At 59.2% G+C, this 13,675-nt stretch overlaps 1 protein-coding gene and 1 non-coding gene across 3 annotated transcripts; both read right to left on the bottom strand.

Moving 5' to 3' along the window:
• Window positions 1-426: 426 nt before the first annotated feature.
• PTMA (prothymosin alpha) lies at window positions 427-7,593 on the bottom strand. 2 transcript variants are annotated; one of them, XM_070270660.1, is made up of 6 exons: window positions 7,410-7,593; window positions 5,087-6,866; window positions 2,285-2,356; window positions 1,938-2,031; window positions 1,430-1,503; window positions 427-1,168 (listed from the first exon to the last, which is right to left on the bottom strand). In XM_070270660.1, the coding sequence occupies exons 2-6, from the start codon at window positions 5,129-5,131 to the stop codon at window positions 1,121-1,123; spliced, it is 333 nt and encodes a 110-aa protein (XP_070126761.1). In that variant the 5' UTR covers window positions 5,132-6,866; window positions 7,410-7,593; the 3' UTR covers window positions 427-1,120. The 2 variants fall into 2 exon arrangements, with proteins under 2 accessions (XP_070126761.1, XP_001498484.3); XM_001498434.7 differs by lacking the exon at window positions 7,410-7,593 and having other exon boundaries at window positions 5,087-6,963.
• On the bottom strand, window positions 5,828-5,972 carry MIR8978 (microRNA mir-8978). Its single transcript, NR_127984.1, has one exon. It is a non-coding gene; the product is annotated as a microRNA mir-8978 (primary transcript).
• Window positions 7,594-13,675: the final 6,082 nt, after the last annotated feature.

Genomic DNA, 13,675 nt, shown 5'->3' with positions numbered 1-13,675 from the left:
CCTTCCCCCCGGGTGTACGCTCGGCCCAACACCCACCCCAGGCCCCACAGAACGGCAGCCCCACCCGCACCGTTCCGCCAGGGTGCCCGGGGCCGTGGACACCTCCTTCGAGAGCACCTGGCACCAACGTGGTCCCACATCGGTAAAGGTTCTTGGTACGACCAGGAGGCGACCGAACTTGTTAACAGCTCCTTCGGTCCTAACTCCAGCGACCCCCACCGTGTCCGGCCCGGCAGCAGCAGCTCGGTCACCCTTGGCCACCCACCACGCCCAGTCGCCGGAAGGCACGCCCACCCCTCCCAAACTGGTGTCTCCAGCGCACTGTCCCCATGATCAGCTGGGCCAGTTCAAGATCCACCCCTCCTCATCCTCGCCCCCTCCCCAGGCCTAAAGAAACCCAAACAGAAAAACCAGGCTCGAGACAGCTTTGTTAGAACAACTCAGCAAAATAAAATTCCGGTTTATTGTTGGACAACATTGTTTCACACATACATCAAACAGGCCAAAAAAAATAAACAGCAACTTCATAGACAAAAAAGGAAAAAAAGAAACCTTTTATCTTTGGCCTTTTTAACCATCTCATACAAACCAACTACTTATAGTACAGCTAAGTACATACACAAAAAAGTTACTGGAATGCTCGGAATAAGATTGTTTTTTTGTTGTTGTTTTTGCTTTTTTTACAAGGTTTTTTTTCTCCTTTGAGATTATAATGAACATGGTCACACCACAAGTAAAGTCAGAAGTAGGACAGAGGACGCTCCGAAGGCTGGTTTGGTCATCCGAGATCATTAAAAATGGCTGACCCCTAACAATATGTACAAAAATATAAAATGTAAATAAAAAATACAAACAAATTTTCCTTTTTAAAGTACTTTTAAGAAAAAAAGCAGGGCCTTAGAAGTTTTGGTTCTTTTTTCCTCCCCTGTTGCAAATTCACGTTGTGGTTGTGGTTGGGTGGTGAAGAGCGTGTGTCATCTGCGGGTGGCACTGCCTGCGGTGGGCAGGCGGGCGGACTCTCTACTCGAAGGTGACCACGTTTAGATTCTGAGACCGGAAGTGGAGGGTGAATAGGTCACGGAGGCCTTTTTCTTAAGTTTAACTTTTCCTTTTTTGCTGTCTAGTCATCCTCGTCGGTCTTCTGCTTCTTGGTGTCAACATCGTCGTCCTGGGCAGGGAAAGACTGTCAAGGTCCCCTCCAACCCACTGGGCCCACCCACCAACTGCCTCAGCTCCTGCTGGCAGAGCCAGGACAGACAAGGACCAGACCCCGGCAGCTAGAGGCCCCATGCTCCTCGGTCCTCCTCATGAGGGGTCCACTCAGGACCACAGACAACCCCAAGTACAAACAGTAGGTCCCACTCAGCCCCTCCAGCTTTATTTAGGGCCTCCCGCCCCAGCCCTCTCCCCTCCTCAAATCAGAACTCACCTCGTCATCTTCAGCTGCCCGTTTGCCCGTAGCTGCCTCAGCCTCCTCATCTTCATCTCCATCCTCTTCCTCACCTAGAGAGAAACCAAATCCCAGGTAAACCACACTGCCTTCCTCAGCCTGCGTCCGCTCACACCCAGTGGCAGCCAGAATGGGGGGCGGCTGCTCCTTGCAGAACCTCCCAGGAAGACATCTGCCAGGGTCGAGTGTCCCTGATCTGGCTCTGCGGCCTGACAAACGGGGCAGTCAGGGCACCCACGCCACCCATACAGGCACTCGGCCTCACAGGGGAGAAGAGCCCAAGCCGCTGCACCCACAGACCAGCACAACAGCACACGGAAGGCAGTTCCGTGGGAGCAAACATGCATGTGTGGGGCACGGCTCCACATCACTAATAAAAAATTAGAAAGTTCCGACTCCATAGGAGCAAGCCAGTTCTAAGTGGTCCACCCGCCCCCATCCCCAGGATCCCCCAATACCTCCCCATTTGCCAGACAAGGCTACTCACCATCGCCTTCCTCCTCCTCCTCCTCCTCCTCCCCACCTTCTTCCTCTTCTTCGTCTACCTCGTTGTCAGCCTCCTGCTCCCCATTTTCCTCATTCTGCTCGACAGAAAACACGCCAGGTTATTAAAGAGGACAGAGCATCACCCCTTCCCCCAGACCCTGCCCCAGGCTTCCACGGCCTCAGCCCCGAGGCCCTCATCAGCTGATCCCCTGGAAGCTCTATCAGGAGAGCTGCACACAGGACCTGCCCCAGAGCTCAGCCGCCGCCTCCACCTGGACTAAGCCCAACACCAGACTATGACAAGTTCTCGGCCAGGAGCGGATAAACGTCAAAAGCAAGGACACTCACAGCATTCCCGTTAGCAGGAGCGTCTCTGCCGTTCTCCGCCTCCTCCACAACTTCCTTCTTCTCCTTTAAGTCCTTCAAAAAGGAAAAGGGAGCCAATGAGTCTTCTCAGCAACCCAGGGCTGGCAAAGGGGCCCGGGACTACAGGTACGTGCGTCGTGCTGAGCCGGAGACCCAGTTAAAAGGGCCCCAGGATCCCAGTGTGACTGTGGTCAGGATTTCGTGCCATTTCTCAACCCCTAAAGAAACACACTAAAGATGGCGCACTACAGCTGATCCCACTGCCCCCTTAACTTAGGTTTCTTAGGAAAAGAGCCATGTGCCCAGGCCCAAACCCGTCTGGCCGGGCGGACGAGCCCAGGAACACTTCACTCACATACACCTATCACAGACTTGTTTCGAAACAGGAGCTCCGCCTCCCACAAATCCCTCTTGGAAGGCGGCAGGTATGCGCCATAAATAAACCCAGTAATACAGGGAGGACCCTGAAACTGCGGGAGAACTCCCGTGGGTGGACCAGCCTGGGAAAGGACTGGACGGGAACTAACAGGCAGAGCTGGGGAGGCCGCCTCACCAGCCAGGCCTCTTCGCTGAGCCCGAGCGCCAAGCCCACAGGAGCCCAGGACCCCAGAACGCGGCAAGCGCATGTCTTTGAGAAACCCAAATCCCACCAATCCCCTGCATCCGCCAGCTGTCCCAGCAGGTCACAGACCGCTGCCTGGAAACGGGGAGCAGGCGCCGCGCACCCTGGAGCGCCCCATCTCCCTCCCAGCCCCTCGCCTGTCCCCGCCGTGGCTCTCAGTGTCCATCGGACCGCACCTCTCGGGGCGCACACAGCCCGCATGCCAAAGAGCAGAACCACGCGGCCACCCCGAAGCCCCGTAACTTTTTCCACCCAGCGAGGCCGAACCGGCCGCCAACACAAACAGGCGTCGAAAGGCCCAGGCTCGGGGACCGCTCGGCACGGTCCGGCGAGAGGCCCCGGGGCACCTGCTGGCCCCGCTCGCCCCGGACTGCCCGCTGCGGACCCCGGCGCCGCCCGCTCCCGCCCCCTGGCGGCCGAAGCCCCGGGGAGCGGGTGGGGGCGGGGAGGTCGCGGCGCGCAGGCGCGCAACCCCCGCCCGGCGGGCTTTGCGCGCGGGCCTCGGCACGCACCGCGCGCGCGGAGCACGTGGCCCAGAGCTGCCGAGTGCTCCCCTGACCCTGGAGACCCGGAGCCCGCGGGCTGCGATAGCCCCACCGAGCGCGCGAGTTGCGCGCCAGTCCTTCCGGACATCCCACCAGCTCCCCACCCCGGGGGGCCTAGATGCGTCCGCCGCGTCTCTGCATTTGGCGGGCAAAGTCCCGCGGGAGGCCGCCCCGAAGTCCGCGGGGTTTTTGCAGTCCCGCAGCCGGAGACCGTCGGGGACGCGCTCCACGGGGCGATTTATTGCCCCTAGCAAGAAATTACCTCGGAAGAAAACGAGCGCGGATGCCCGCACAGGGGAAGGCCGGCCGTCTTCCCCAAACTACTTCCCGGGCTGGGCCCAGAGGCGGCCGGCGGGAGCCCCTGCGGAGATGCGGGTCGCAAACTCCGCTCCGCTGGGGGAGTCGCCCATGGGACAGAGCCAGAAGTGACGCCAGGGGCACTGAGGTTAAGGAGACGCCAAGGTGACTCGCACCCATCCCCGCAGGAAAACGAAAAGAGTACGGACAAGGACCAAAGAGTAAAAAAGCCGGTCCTCCTCCAAGGCCCGCGCTCCCGCCGAGGGCGGAGACGCTCGCCCCGGCGCGAGCAGCAGGACCGACGCGGCGCGCAGGAGCGGAGCTGCGCCAAACGCGCAGAACCTCTAAACCGAAGGCAACGAGCCCACAGCACCGAGCCCGACAACACTCGGCGCCCGGCTCGACCTCGCCACGGGCCAGCCGCGACCACAGCTTTTGTTCGCCGGCGGCGCCCCCGGCGCGCTGCGCACACGGTGCTCCCGGGCAGCCGCGGGGGGCGCCCATCGGCACCCCGGCGCGCCGCTCCTTCACTTTCCGTTTCCTCCCCTCCGGCGCGTGGGCTCGCCTCCTGAGCCAAGCCCGGCACCGCTGGTGATTTACTGAAGCTGGGCGGCTGCTCCCAGCGAACACCCCCGCAGGACGCCCACCCCCGCCTCCCCGAGAGCACCCCGGGAGATGAAAACCTTCGCATCTCCGCGGAGACAATCGACGTCGCGGCCGGCCGGCCCGCCGCCCCACTCCGCCTTATCGGAGCTTAGTCCAGATAAGCCTCCTCGGACCCACAGCAAGGCGCGAAACCGGGCGGCCCGGCACCGAACAAAGAGCAGCGCCGCCGGCGGGCGCTCGCCGCGGAGCCGCCACTTCCCGCAGCCGGCCCGCGCCCGCACGCGCGCCCCCCCAACACTTCCGATTGCAACCGCGCTCGAGTTTCAAAGTTATTTCCGTGCGCCCGGCGGGCCGACGACCCCAGCCCGGCCCCGCTCCTCCCGCTGCTGTTCAGGGCATTCACAAACAAGTTTCAGGAGCCGTGGAGCAGCCTCCCCACCAGCCCCGCAGCCTCCGCGTCCGCACCCCCGGCGTCCCCGAGGGCGCCCGGCCCACTCCCCGACGGGCATCACGTCTGCCCGCGGCGTTTCCCGCCCCCCCCCCACCCCCGCGCACACAAAGAGTGGGCTGCCTGGGGGCCTAGGCCGGGACGGCTGGCCTCCCCGCGGAAAGGAACCGCAGCGGGCTCGGGGCAGCCCAGCCACCGCGCGCCAAACACCGCTCCAGCGGCAGCGGCGCGCAGAGCCCGAAGGGGCGGGCGGCGTCCAGCCTCACCTTGGTGGTGATCTCGGAGCTGGTGTCCACGGCCGCGTCTGACATGGTGGGGCACGCCGGTGATCCGATGCAGCGGATTAAAAAGGAAGCGAGAGTTCGAGGACTCTGGCGACAAAGCTGCCGGAGTCGGCGGCGGCTGAGGCGCGCGGCGGAGGTGGCTGCGGCGAGCGGGTGCCGGGTACGGGAACAATGCAAAGATGGCTTTTCAGAGCAGCCAGTGGGGAACTCACGCGGCGCCAGAACCTTTAATATAGATTAGTGGGCGGCGCTCGGCCTCCCCTGCCCGAAGGCTATTGGCTGAGCGCAGGGAGCGGGCGCTCGCTCATTGGCTCGATTCCGAACAATGGGCAAGCGTGCTTAAAGCGGCAGTGCCTTGGTGCGTCCCGCGCTGCGCAGTCGCCGGCCGCACTGTCATTCAGGGCCTGAGTTTGCCGGGTCTCAGCGGCGCCGAGGCCGCGGGGGAGGGGCGCGCGGGCGCGCACGGGGCGCGCGCTCCCGCCGCTGTTTTGCTGGGGCTGCTGACGCAGAAAGCCAAAGCGCGGCAAAGCTGCCCGCCCAGTCCCCCGGTCCTCCCCCTCCCCGCGACTGCTGGGAAGGAGGGGGAGGGAAGAGGGGGCGGCGGTCGGCCTTCGCGACGGCTGCCAGCGAGGGGGGAGGGGAAGGCCCGGTGCTGGGCTGCGCTCGCCCCGGGCGGTGCCCAGCGCAGTGCCCGCGGAGATGCCCGCCCACCGCGCCTGGGCACCTTCGACCGAGAATTGTCCCAGCGCATGTGGGCGGAAACCCCAAAGACGAGCGATGAGGGCGCGAGGCCGAGATCCGCGCACCTGGTCCGCCCCGTCTCTATCACGTCCACCTCCCCTTCCCAGCCCCGGACGTCCCGAGCCCTTGGGGAGGTGACCCCGTCGCCCACCGCTAGCCCGGGCGTCCGCCGCCCGAGTCAGCCGACGAGCGGGCTCCCTGCCAAGCACACACAGTCGGACACTCATGCATCGAGGGGGCGCTAGGGCCGGTGCGGGCTCCTGCCCTCGAGCAGGATAGCCCGCGGGGGTCGCGCCACACAGCGGTCCCGAACGCCAGGGTTCCGGACGGTGCCTGTCACGAGCGGTTGGTCACTGCCGTCGCGACAGCCTCAGGGAGCCTCTTTCCAGGGCCCGGCCATCGAATCTGCACCGCTCCCACTCCACTTACAGGGCTGCGAGGGGCACATGAACTTATACATTGCAGGGTTATTGGACGGAAATAATCATCTCCTAGACCAGTTGGGTTAGTCCTTGGGGGCTCCTTGAAGTTTAGGGCGCCATTTGGGGAACCACGCGGAGCCCCGAGAAGGGAACCATCAAGACGCCACACTCAAGATGGCGTTGGGCTCGGCAAGCGTGGCGTGACGCGGCGATCCAAACTGCGCAGATGACCCGAAAACCGTAGCTTACACTTTCCTTATTGCCAGCGCACTCGGCTGTCTAACTGAGAAACCAGCTGCGTGGAAGGAAAGCTTGGAATAGGTGGAAAGATGGTCCAGAAAAATATCCGTGCCACACACAAGATGGCGACAGATACTGTTCATCCCTATGTTACCAGCAGGGGGCGCCCGACACGGAAGGCGGGACTCCGGAGAAACGAGCACACATTGGCTGAGAGTGGCGGGCGAACACAAAGTTGACGCTTTGCGTCCTGCCATTGGCTGATTCCGCTGCCTGTCTCTTGGGGCCGCCGATGAGGGAACGAAGAAAACCCGGAGTCCGGGATCATGGAGGAGGGACGGATGTCAAGTCCATTAGAGCTTGAAGTCAGAGGCGAGAGGGGAGACTGAGTCGCCCTTCTTAGTTTTCTTAGGTCAGGGGCCAACTCGCCCCATTACCACCGCGAGACCCCCCCCCCCCCCTTTGCTGAGGGTACCACGCACTCGCCCGGCTGCCTCTCCGCGCCCCGGGCTCCGCTGCCCGGCCGGGAGGAGGCACAAGTGCCGGGGCGCCACCCGGGGCTGGGGCCCTTCCTACTCTCCCTCTCCTGTACGCCTCATGCCCGCATCCCCCTTCACATCTGACAGTCTGGCCGCTGGCCTGTGGGGCTTTCCCGAGCGAGTTGTCCTTAGGGGAGAGAGAAGCTCGGGATCCCTGTCCTTTCGCCGGGAAAAACATGGGGCAGGTGCTGGACAGGGCGGGGGCACCGCGCCACCTCCCGCTGCCCAGCGGTCGCCATCCCGTCCCAGGTACACAGCCGCGGCGGAGGCGTCCGGCGGGTCTCCGCCCTGCCCCAACGCGTCCCAATGGGTGGAGGTGGGATTCTCCCCGAGGATGGGCGCGCGCCGATCCAAGAGACTCACAATGGTGTCCCCGAGGGCCACGCGTCCCAACTCTTTGTTCGGTCCCCTCCCGCCCGCCGCCGTCTGCCTTTATGGCGGCGCGGACCTGCGGCCGCCCTTCGCCCCAGAGGAGGAACGGGTTTCTATGCCCGCTGCCGCCGCGACCCCCTCCTTCGTGCCACATTCTCCGAGAGGTGGAGGGACTGTGCGGCATCGTAAATAGAGCAGGAGAGCGCCTTCTACCTGCGGCACATCCGTTAAACTCTGGTTACCCTCGAGGGGATTGTTCAGTCCACAAAACCCGGATGCAGCAGCCGCAGCGAGAGCTGGGTCTGTGCCACATCTAGGCGCTGGAGTCTTCTTCCCTGTCTGGAGGATGGTCTTAGGCAGTCGTCTCTGTGTCCACAGCTGAAAACTAGACGTGACTATTTGGATTCTGGCTATTAGGGGGGATGCGGGTGGGGGTGGGGAGCAGGGGCAAACATGCGGGAGGAGCTAGGTGAATGTGAATTTCCCTCGAAGAACTGCTTTGCCTGACCCTGTCCCCATGCAACTGGCTTTGCTAGAACTGGGTAAGGGAGGGGCTCACGTCTGCTTAGCTGTGGAACCAGCATTCACTTTTACCAAGCCTCACCGAGTGCCTGCTGTGTACATGGCAGTAAGCCTCTGGCTCATGCGTCAAGAATTTTCATTTATTCTCTGCACCTTGCAAGGTAGGTTGGACAATTATAGGGTGGAATCGTAGGAAATTGATGTTTTTGTAGGTCAAAACCAATTGAAAATCAGCAGATTTATAGGTTCAACCTCTAATATGGTATCACTCTCCTTTTAACAAGTCAAAAAAGCAGACTAAGGGATTATAGCAAGGGACTTGCAGTAACCAAGTAAATCAGTGACCAGGCTGGGGCTAAAATCCTAGGTTGGAGGAATCTGTGTTGTTAGATGAGCCCTGGAGCAGAAGTGGTCTCCTCGGACCTCCTCCACGGTAGAAGTGTGGCTTTGATGGCTCATGAGTGGTGGAGTTATTTAGGCTACCAAGAGCCTCATTCCCCAAGTGACAGGCAACTCCCCACCTCCTTTGCTGTTTGTGAACAGGCCATTCTTCCTGTCCCCTGGCACTTCCACTCATTAAGGCATCCTTGCCCTTTGCTGCTTCTGTGGCCTTTCAAACCCCCCCAACACCAGATGGTATGCCCAGGTAGGCTGCATTTCCTGGCCCAGGTCTGTTTACAGCCCGAAGTGCACTGGGCTTAAGTTAGAGCTGCTCTAAGCCAGGGGCCCCAAATGGCCTCCAGGCAAGTTTTGTTTTTAGGGAATTTGCATAGAGTTGCCTACATGCTCTCCAGTTGGACCACAGGCCTCTCCCTGCCCGGCCTGAGTCATACGTTTATTTCACCTGCTGAGCCCTGTAGGCACTTAAGTTTGCAACCCTTACACCTAAGCCATTTCCAACATATTCCTAATTGGTTGTCTTACAATTCTGCTTGATTCCCAAAAGATCTTTCTGATGAATGCTGGTAAAGCTGCTTGGGTTCAAGTCCCAGCCTGCCACATACTAGCTGCATGAAATTAGGCAAGTTACTTCCTTACCTCTAAAAAATGGAGACCACAATAATAGTGCCTACCTTCCAGGGTTATGGTGGGAACTGAACGAGTTAATTTTCAGAAAGTGCTTAAAATAGTGTCTGGCGCATCCGGGAAAACCATCCGTGTTCTGGGACCCCACTTTCCAGTTGCCATCTGCACCTAAGTGGGTTGGTTTCACACTGTTTGGAGGACTCTGGGCAAAGGAACAATGTCTTCAGCAAATTCATCCCATATTCGGTGGGAAATGAGGGCACCGGCCTAGCTGAGTTGCTGGAAGCCTATGATTCGGTGCCCAACATGCTTGGCAGCCCCTCTGGCCTCAGAGGAATGACAGAGTCTGGGAGGCAGCCTGAGTGGAACAGGCCTCAAAAAATCCCGCCTTCCCGCCCATCAGAAACCCAGGAGTTTCAGGCTGTGGTTTCCTGGCCCAGGCATAAGGGCCTGGGGAGCTGCCAGGGGCCTTTCAACTCTCCCGCCCTACCGACCGGACGGGATTGTGTAAGAGCCATCCCCTGCCCCCCCCCACCCCCCCCATGCCTGCTCCCTTGTGCAGCACGCCCAGGCCTGCCCGTGCTCCCGGGGAGCTGTGCCAGAGGCCCTGGTACCCACACAGGTCTGACCGCCCCTAGAAGCTCCTGCCTGTCAGGGAGAGGGTAGGGAACATCTCTTGACATTCAGGGCCTGCCCCCAAACTGATACCCTGATTGGAGATGAGCTCAGGAGGCTGAGGGAGGTGTATGTGCTGTGTTCACAGCCATCGCTGCCTCCTGTGCACACTTGTGCTGTGATGCCAGTTCTGGACTCCCTGGGCACATGCCCCTTGCAGTGTCTCCAGGAATCTTTCTGCCTGTTGGCGCCATTTCCCAGCCCCTCTTCCCTGCATGCATTTGTCCGCACACCTATTTGCATAGCTTGAGCACCGTGGGTGTTTTGCTTAAGCTCTGGTTACCGTTTGTGAGCGTGTGGGCACAGCATCACGCTGGCAGGTGAAGGAGCCCGTGGGGGAGCACGGGTGAGGACACACATCTGGTTGCCCTGCCTGGGAATGCCTTTGAGACCAGTGCCCCCGAGGAAAGGTTAAACACCGGTATGTGACCATGAGGAGGCATTTAACTAGGCACCTCCACACCTGCCCCTTCCTGCCACCCAGCCCCATGTAGGAACCCAGCAAGACAAGGAGCATCAAGAGGCCCCCTAAGGGTCTGTGTGCCCCGGGCCAGGCCAGGAGTCGCAGCCCAGCTAAGCTTGGAGTTGAGAAGAGGCAGGCTCTTCAACAGCTTGGAGTGTTCTCTCCTCTTCTCAGTTAATGTCAGATGGGTCTTTTCTGCCTTCCCTTCAGCACGGACGGGGGAGAAGGTGTCAGGGATGGAGGACACACCACTAGCCAGGATTTGCTCACTCTCTCTCTCCAAAGGGGAGTACAAACAGGGTGACCAACTGCCCAGCTTGTTGCGGAACGTGGAACTCTCAGTGCTACAACCAGGGAACTTCCCAGGCACACGGGGACACGATCGCACTGGTCCAGTCCTTGTTGACATGCTGGGGAGAATGTCATTTCTGAAGGAATCTATAACCCCCTCCAGAAAGCAGAGTCCTGTGGCCCTCCATCCAAAACAGCCCTCCCACTTGGATCCTCCTGCCGTTAGCCACGGAGAACCCAGGGGGACGCCGGGAGCGTTTGGTTTGCACATGGCAGAGCAGGATTGAGGGGCTTAGTGAAGATCACAGAACAAGCTGGCGGCGCTGGGATCAGGACCTCCCGCACCCTCCAGGGAGGCCTCTTGGCTGCCATGTGCGTGAAGGCTGCCGTGGGCTGTGACAGCGGTGAGCATGGGAATCCGCTCGTTTCTAGATCCAGGTAGGAGCAGGGGTCTCTAGAACTGGGGGAGGAGATTTCTCAGGCTCCTTTCAAGCATGTTCTCTCCTCCAAGAGGTTTTCTGAGACTCTCGCAGGGGGAAGAAATTGAGGCTCTCCCTTGGCCAATTCTGTAGGAAAACCTCAAAAGGGGATGAAGCACAAGCCCAGAACTCTAACCTCCCCAGGGAAGGGAAGGGAAAGGAAGGTGATGGCACTGTTTCTAGGGAAGTGCGAGCTCCACGTGCATTTCAAGCCCGCGGGGAAAGCCAGAGTACACACACCTGAACTGGGAGCTGCCCTGCGCTTTCCTCAGCTGTGCTGTCTTCTTGACTTGCTGCATTGTAGCCAGGCTTTGAATTGTGACCATTTCCTGGCACTCAGCGGCTTTCTCAGGTTAGCCCATTCTCTCTGGCCACTTAGGTGCTTTAAGAGTGTTACCTCAAAAGCATCGGCCAGACACCTCCCCATCCACTTGGCTGCTGGCAAGATCTCAGTTTTCCCACTTGCTAAACAGAGAGGAGAATATGGCCCAGCTCCCAGGGAGAGAACAGTACGGCTGTTTGTCCCCTCTCTGTCCTGCGCTGTTCGCAGAGCCACAGGGCTCTGACGTGGAACGTCCTTGGCCAAGACACAGTTTTGAGACCCCCGAAGTATTTATCACTTGGGTGGGAATCACTCTCCTCTTGGGCCACGTGTTGGAGGTTTCCTCAATTAAGATTTTCAGGATGAGACAATGTATTCCAGGATGTTCTTCAGAAGTCACCATCACTGCTAAACAAGGCCGAATTTGGATTCAGGGGCATTCAGGAAGGAAAGTAAAATGTGTTCTGAAGACCTGCAGAACAGATAAAATGGAAATTAGAAATTAATGATTAACAATAATAAATGAGCCTACATGAAATGAAACAGCTCTCAGAGCAGGGAGGGACACGCGTCCAGACTCATCCTTAGCCAAGAATCCCAGCTTCTGGTTACTAAAGCTTCCAGCTTCGTGGAAGGCTGTCAGCTGGCTATGGTGGGGGTCCTCAGTGCTTCCTCTCTTTTGTCCCAGCCTCTCCCCTCACGGGGCCACCAGGAGGAGTGCAGCCTGGAGGATCCACTCCTAGGTGTGACAGACATTGGTTCTAAGCAAGGCCCTTTACCTTCCCCACCTTCTTCCTCTCATCTGGACTGAAATGGGGGGATTTCTGGCCGTGGACAGTGGACTGAGCACTCACGTCTCTGCAGGCACCTGGGCTGGGGGTGGCAGGGGCAGGTCTGGTTGTGTCCCCTCTCAGTGTGGCCCTGTGCCTTGTACAGCTGGCTATACTTCATCAAGAAATGACTGTTCCGTGGCTCTGAATCAGATGGAATTGGGCCTGACGTTTGCCTGAGCCCCCATCCTGGAGTGTTCACGCCTGCTCTGTGCCAGAGGAGAAGAGAAAAATCGAACACATTTCAAAGAGCCATGGCAGCACCCCTGCAGATGGAGAGGATGGGAAAGAGCCTCATTTTACAGATGGAGATGCTGGGACCCATAACGGGAGCCTGATTTGCCAGCAGAGTGGCCCCTGGCCAGGAATAGAGCCCCCTCGGCCCTGGCTGCCAGGGCTCTATGCCACCTACCCACCCTCTTGTGGAATGACTGAGGCCCTGGCTGACACCAGCTCTGAAAACTCAGAGAGCAGGGCAGACCAGAGCGGTTGGGGCCGCTTCCTGGAGCAAGTAAGACTTGGCAAGAGCCTGAAGTCAGGGTAAGATGTGAGGGAGAGTGCACTGCTGAGTCTGGGCTGTTCCAACATGGAAACAAGCCAGGTGGGCACACCAACAAGAACACGGGGCAGGGGGTCAATGGGAAGGGGGCACTTCTGAAACCTGGCTTGCCCCAACCAGGCAGGGACATTCCAGTGTGCCCGTCCACTTGGTGAACAGCTATGAGGATAGAACCCTGCAGACCTGCCCCATCGGGACATAGCAATGACCACAGCCACCACCCCAGCAACCTTAGATGTGAGCAGTAGAAGGGGCACATGAGAATGGCACCTCCTGCTTACTGAACAAACTGGGCCAGGCATTGTTCTGAGTTCTAGACACACGTTTACTCGTTCAATCCTATGAGGCTTGTTCTTATCCCCACCTTATGAAAGGGGAAACTGAGGCACAAGTGGCCAGGTGTTGCCCAAAGTGACAGAGCTGGGATTGGAAACCAGGCAACCTGGCTCCAGGGCCCCATGCTCGCTGCAGCTGCAGGTGCAGCCCCCAGCTTTCAGAGGGAAAAGTCACTGGTCATAAGCAAGCCCATCGTCATCTGCCTCTGCCCATCCCCTCTCCTCGAACGTCCTGGACAGGATCTGGGGGTTTCCTCTGTGGATTGGTAAGTTTATTCTCACCACCTGAGTGCTTATCCCCCAGCAGATGCCTCTCAGGTTGCAGGGGGAGCGGAGAAGGAGTCCCAGATAGGTGATTTCTGGTTGTCAGGCAAGATTTTTTTTCCCCTAAAGGAAGATTAGCCCTGAGCTAAAATCCACTGTCAATCCTTCTCTTTTTGGTGAGGAAGATTGGCCCTGAGCTAACATCTCTGCACATCTTCCTCTATTTTATATATGAGGCCTGCCACAGCATAGCTTGATGAGCAGGGCGTAGGTTTGCACCCAGGATCCGAACTGGCAAACCCCAGGCTGCTGCAGCAGAGCACACGAACTTAACCAGTGCGCCTCTGGGTGGGCCCCTATGAGGCAAGATTTTTTTCCAGTGGGACCTGATGACCCGGGGGAAAGGGTATTTTGCAACTGTTTGTCACCAGGGGCTCACCAAAAAGCCAGCCTCCTAAAAACTAAGTGCTCCCGGAGTGTTCCAATGAGCT

This window comes from Equus caballus, chromosome 6 (genome assembly GCF_041296265.1).
Source record: "Equus caballus isolate H_3958 breed thoroughbred chromosome 6, TB-T2T, whole genome shotgun sequence".
NCBI classification, from domain to species: Eukaryota; Metazoa; Chordata; class Mammalia; order Perissodactyla; family Equidae; genus Equus; species Equus caballus.
Note: the sequence above shows the minus strand (reverse complement) of the source record. Positions and strands in the feature narration are given on the sequence as shown.

Excerpts from the sequence above, each read along its gene's own strand:
- PTMA (XM_070270660.1), bottom strand. The coding sequence starts at position 5,131 with ATGTCAGACGCGGCCGTGGACACCAGCTCCGAGATCACCACCAAG. Across the intron at positions 2,357-5,086 it reads GCTCCGAGATCACCACCAAG|GACTTAAAGGAGAAGAAGGA; the intron begins GTGAGGCTGGAC and ends TCCTTTTTGAAG. Across the intron at positions 2,032-2,284 it reads CTCCTGCTAACGGGAATGCT|AATGAGGAAAATGGGGAGCA; the intron begins GTGAGTGTCCTT and ends TCTGTCGAGCAG.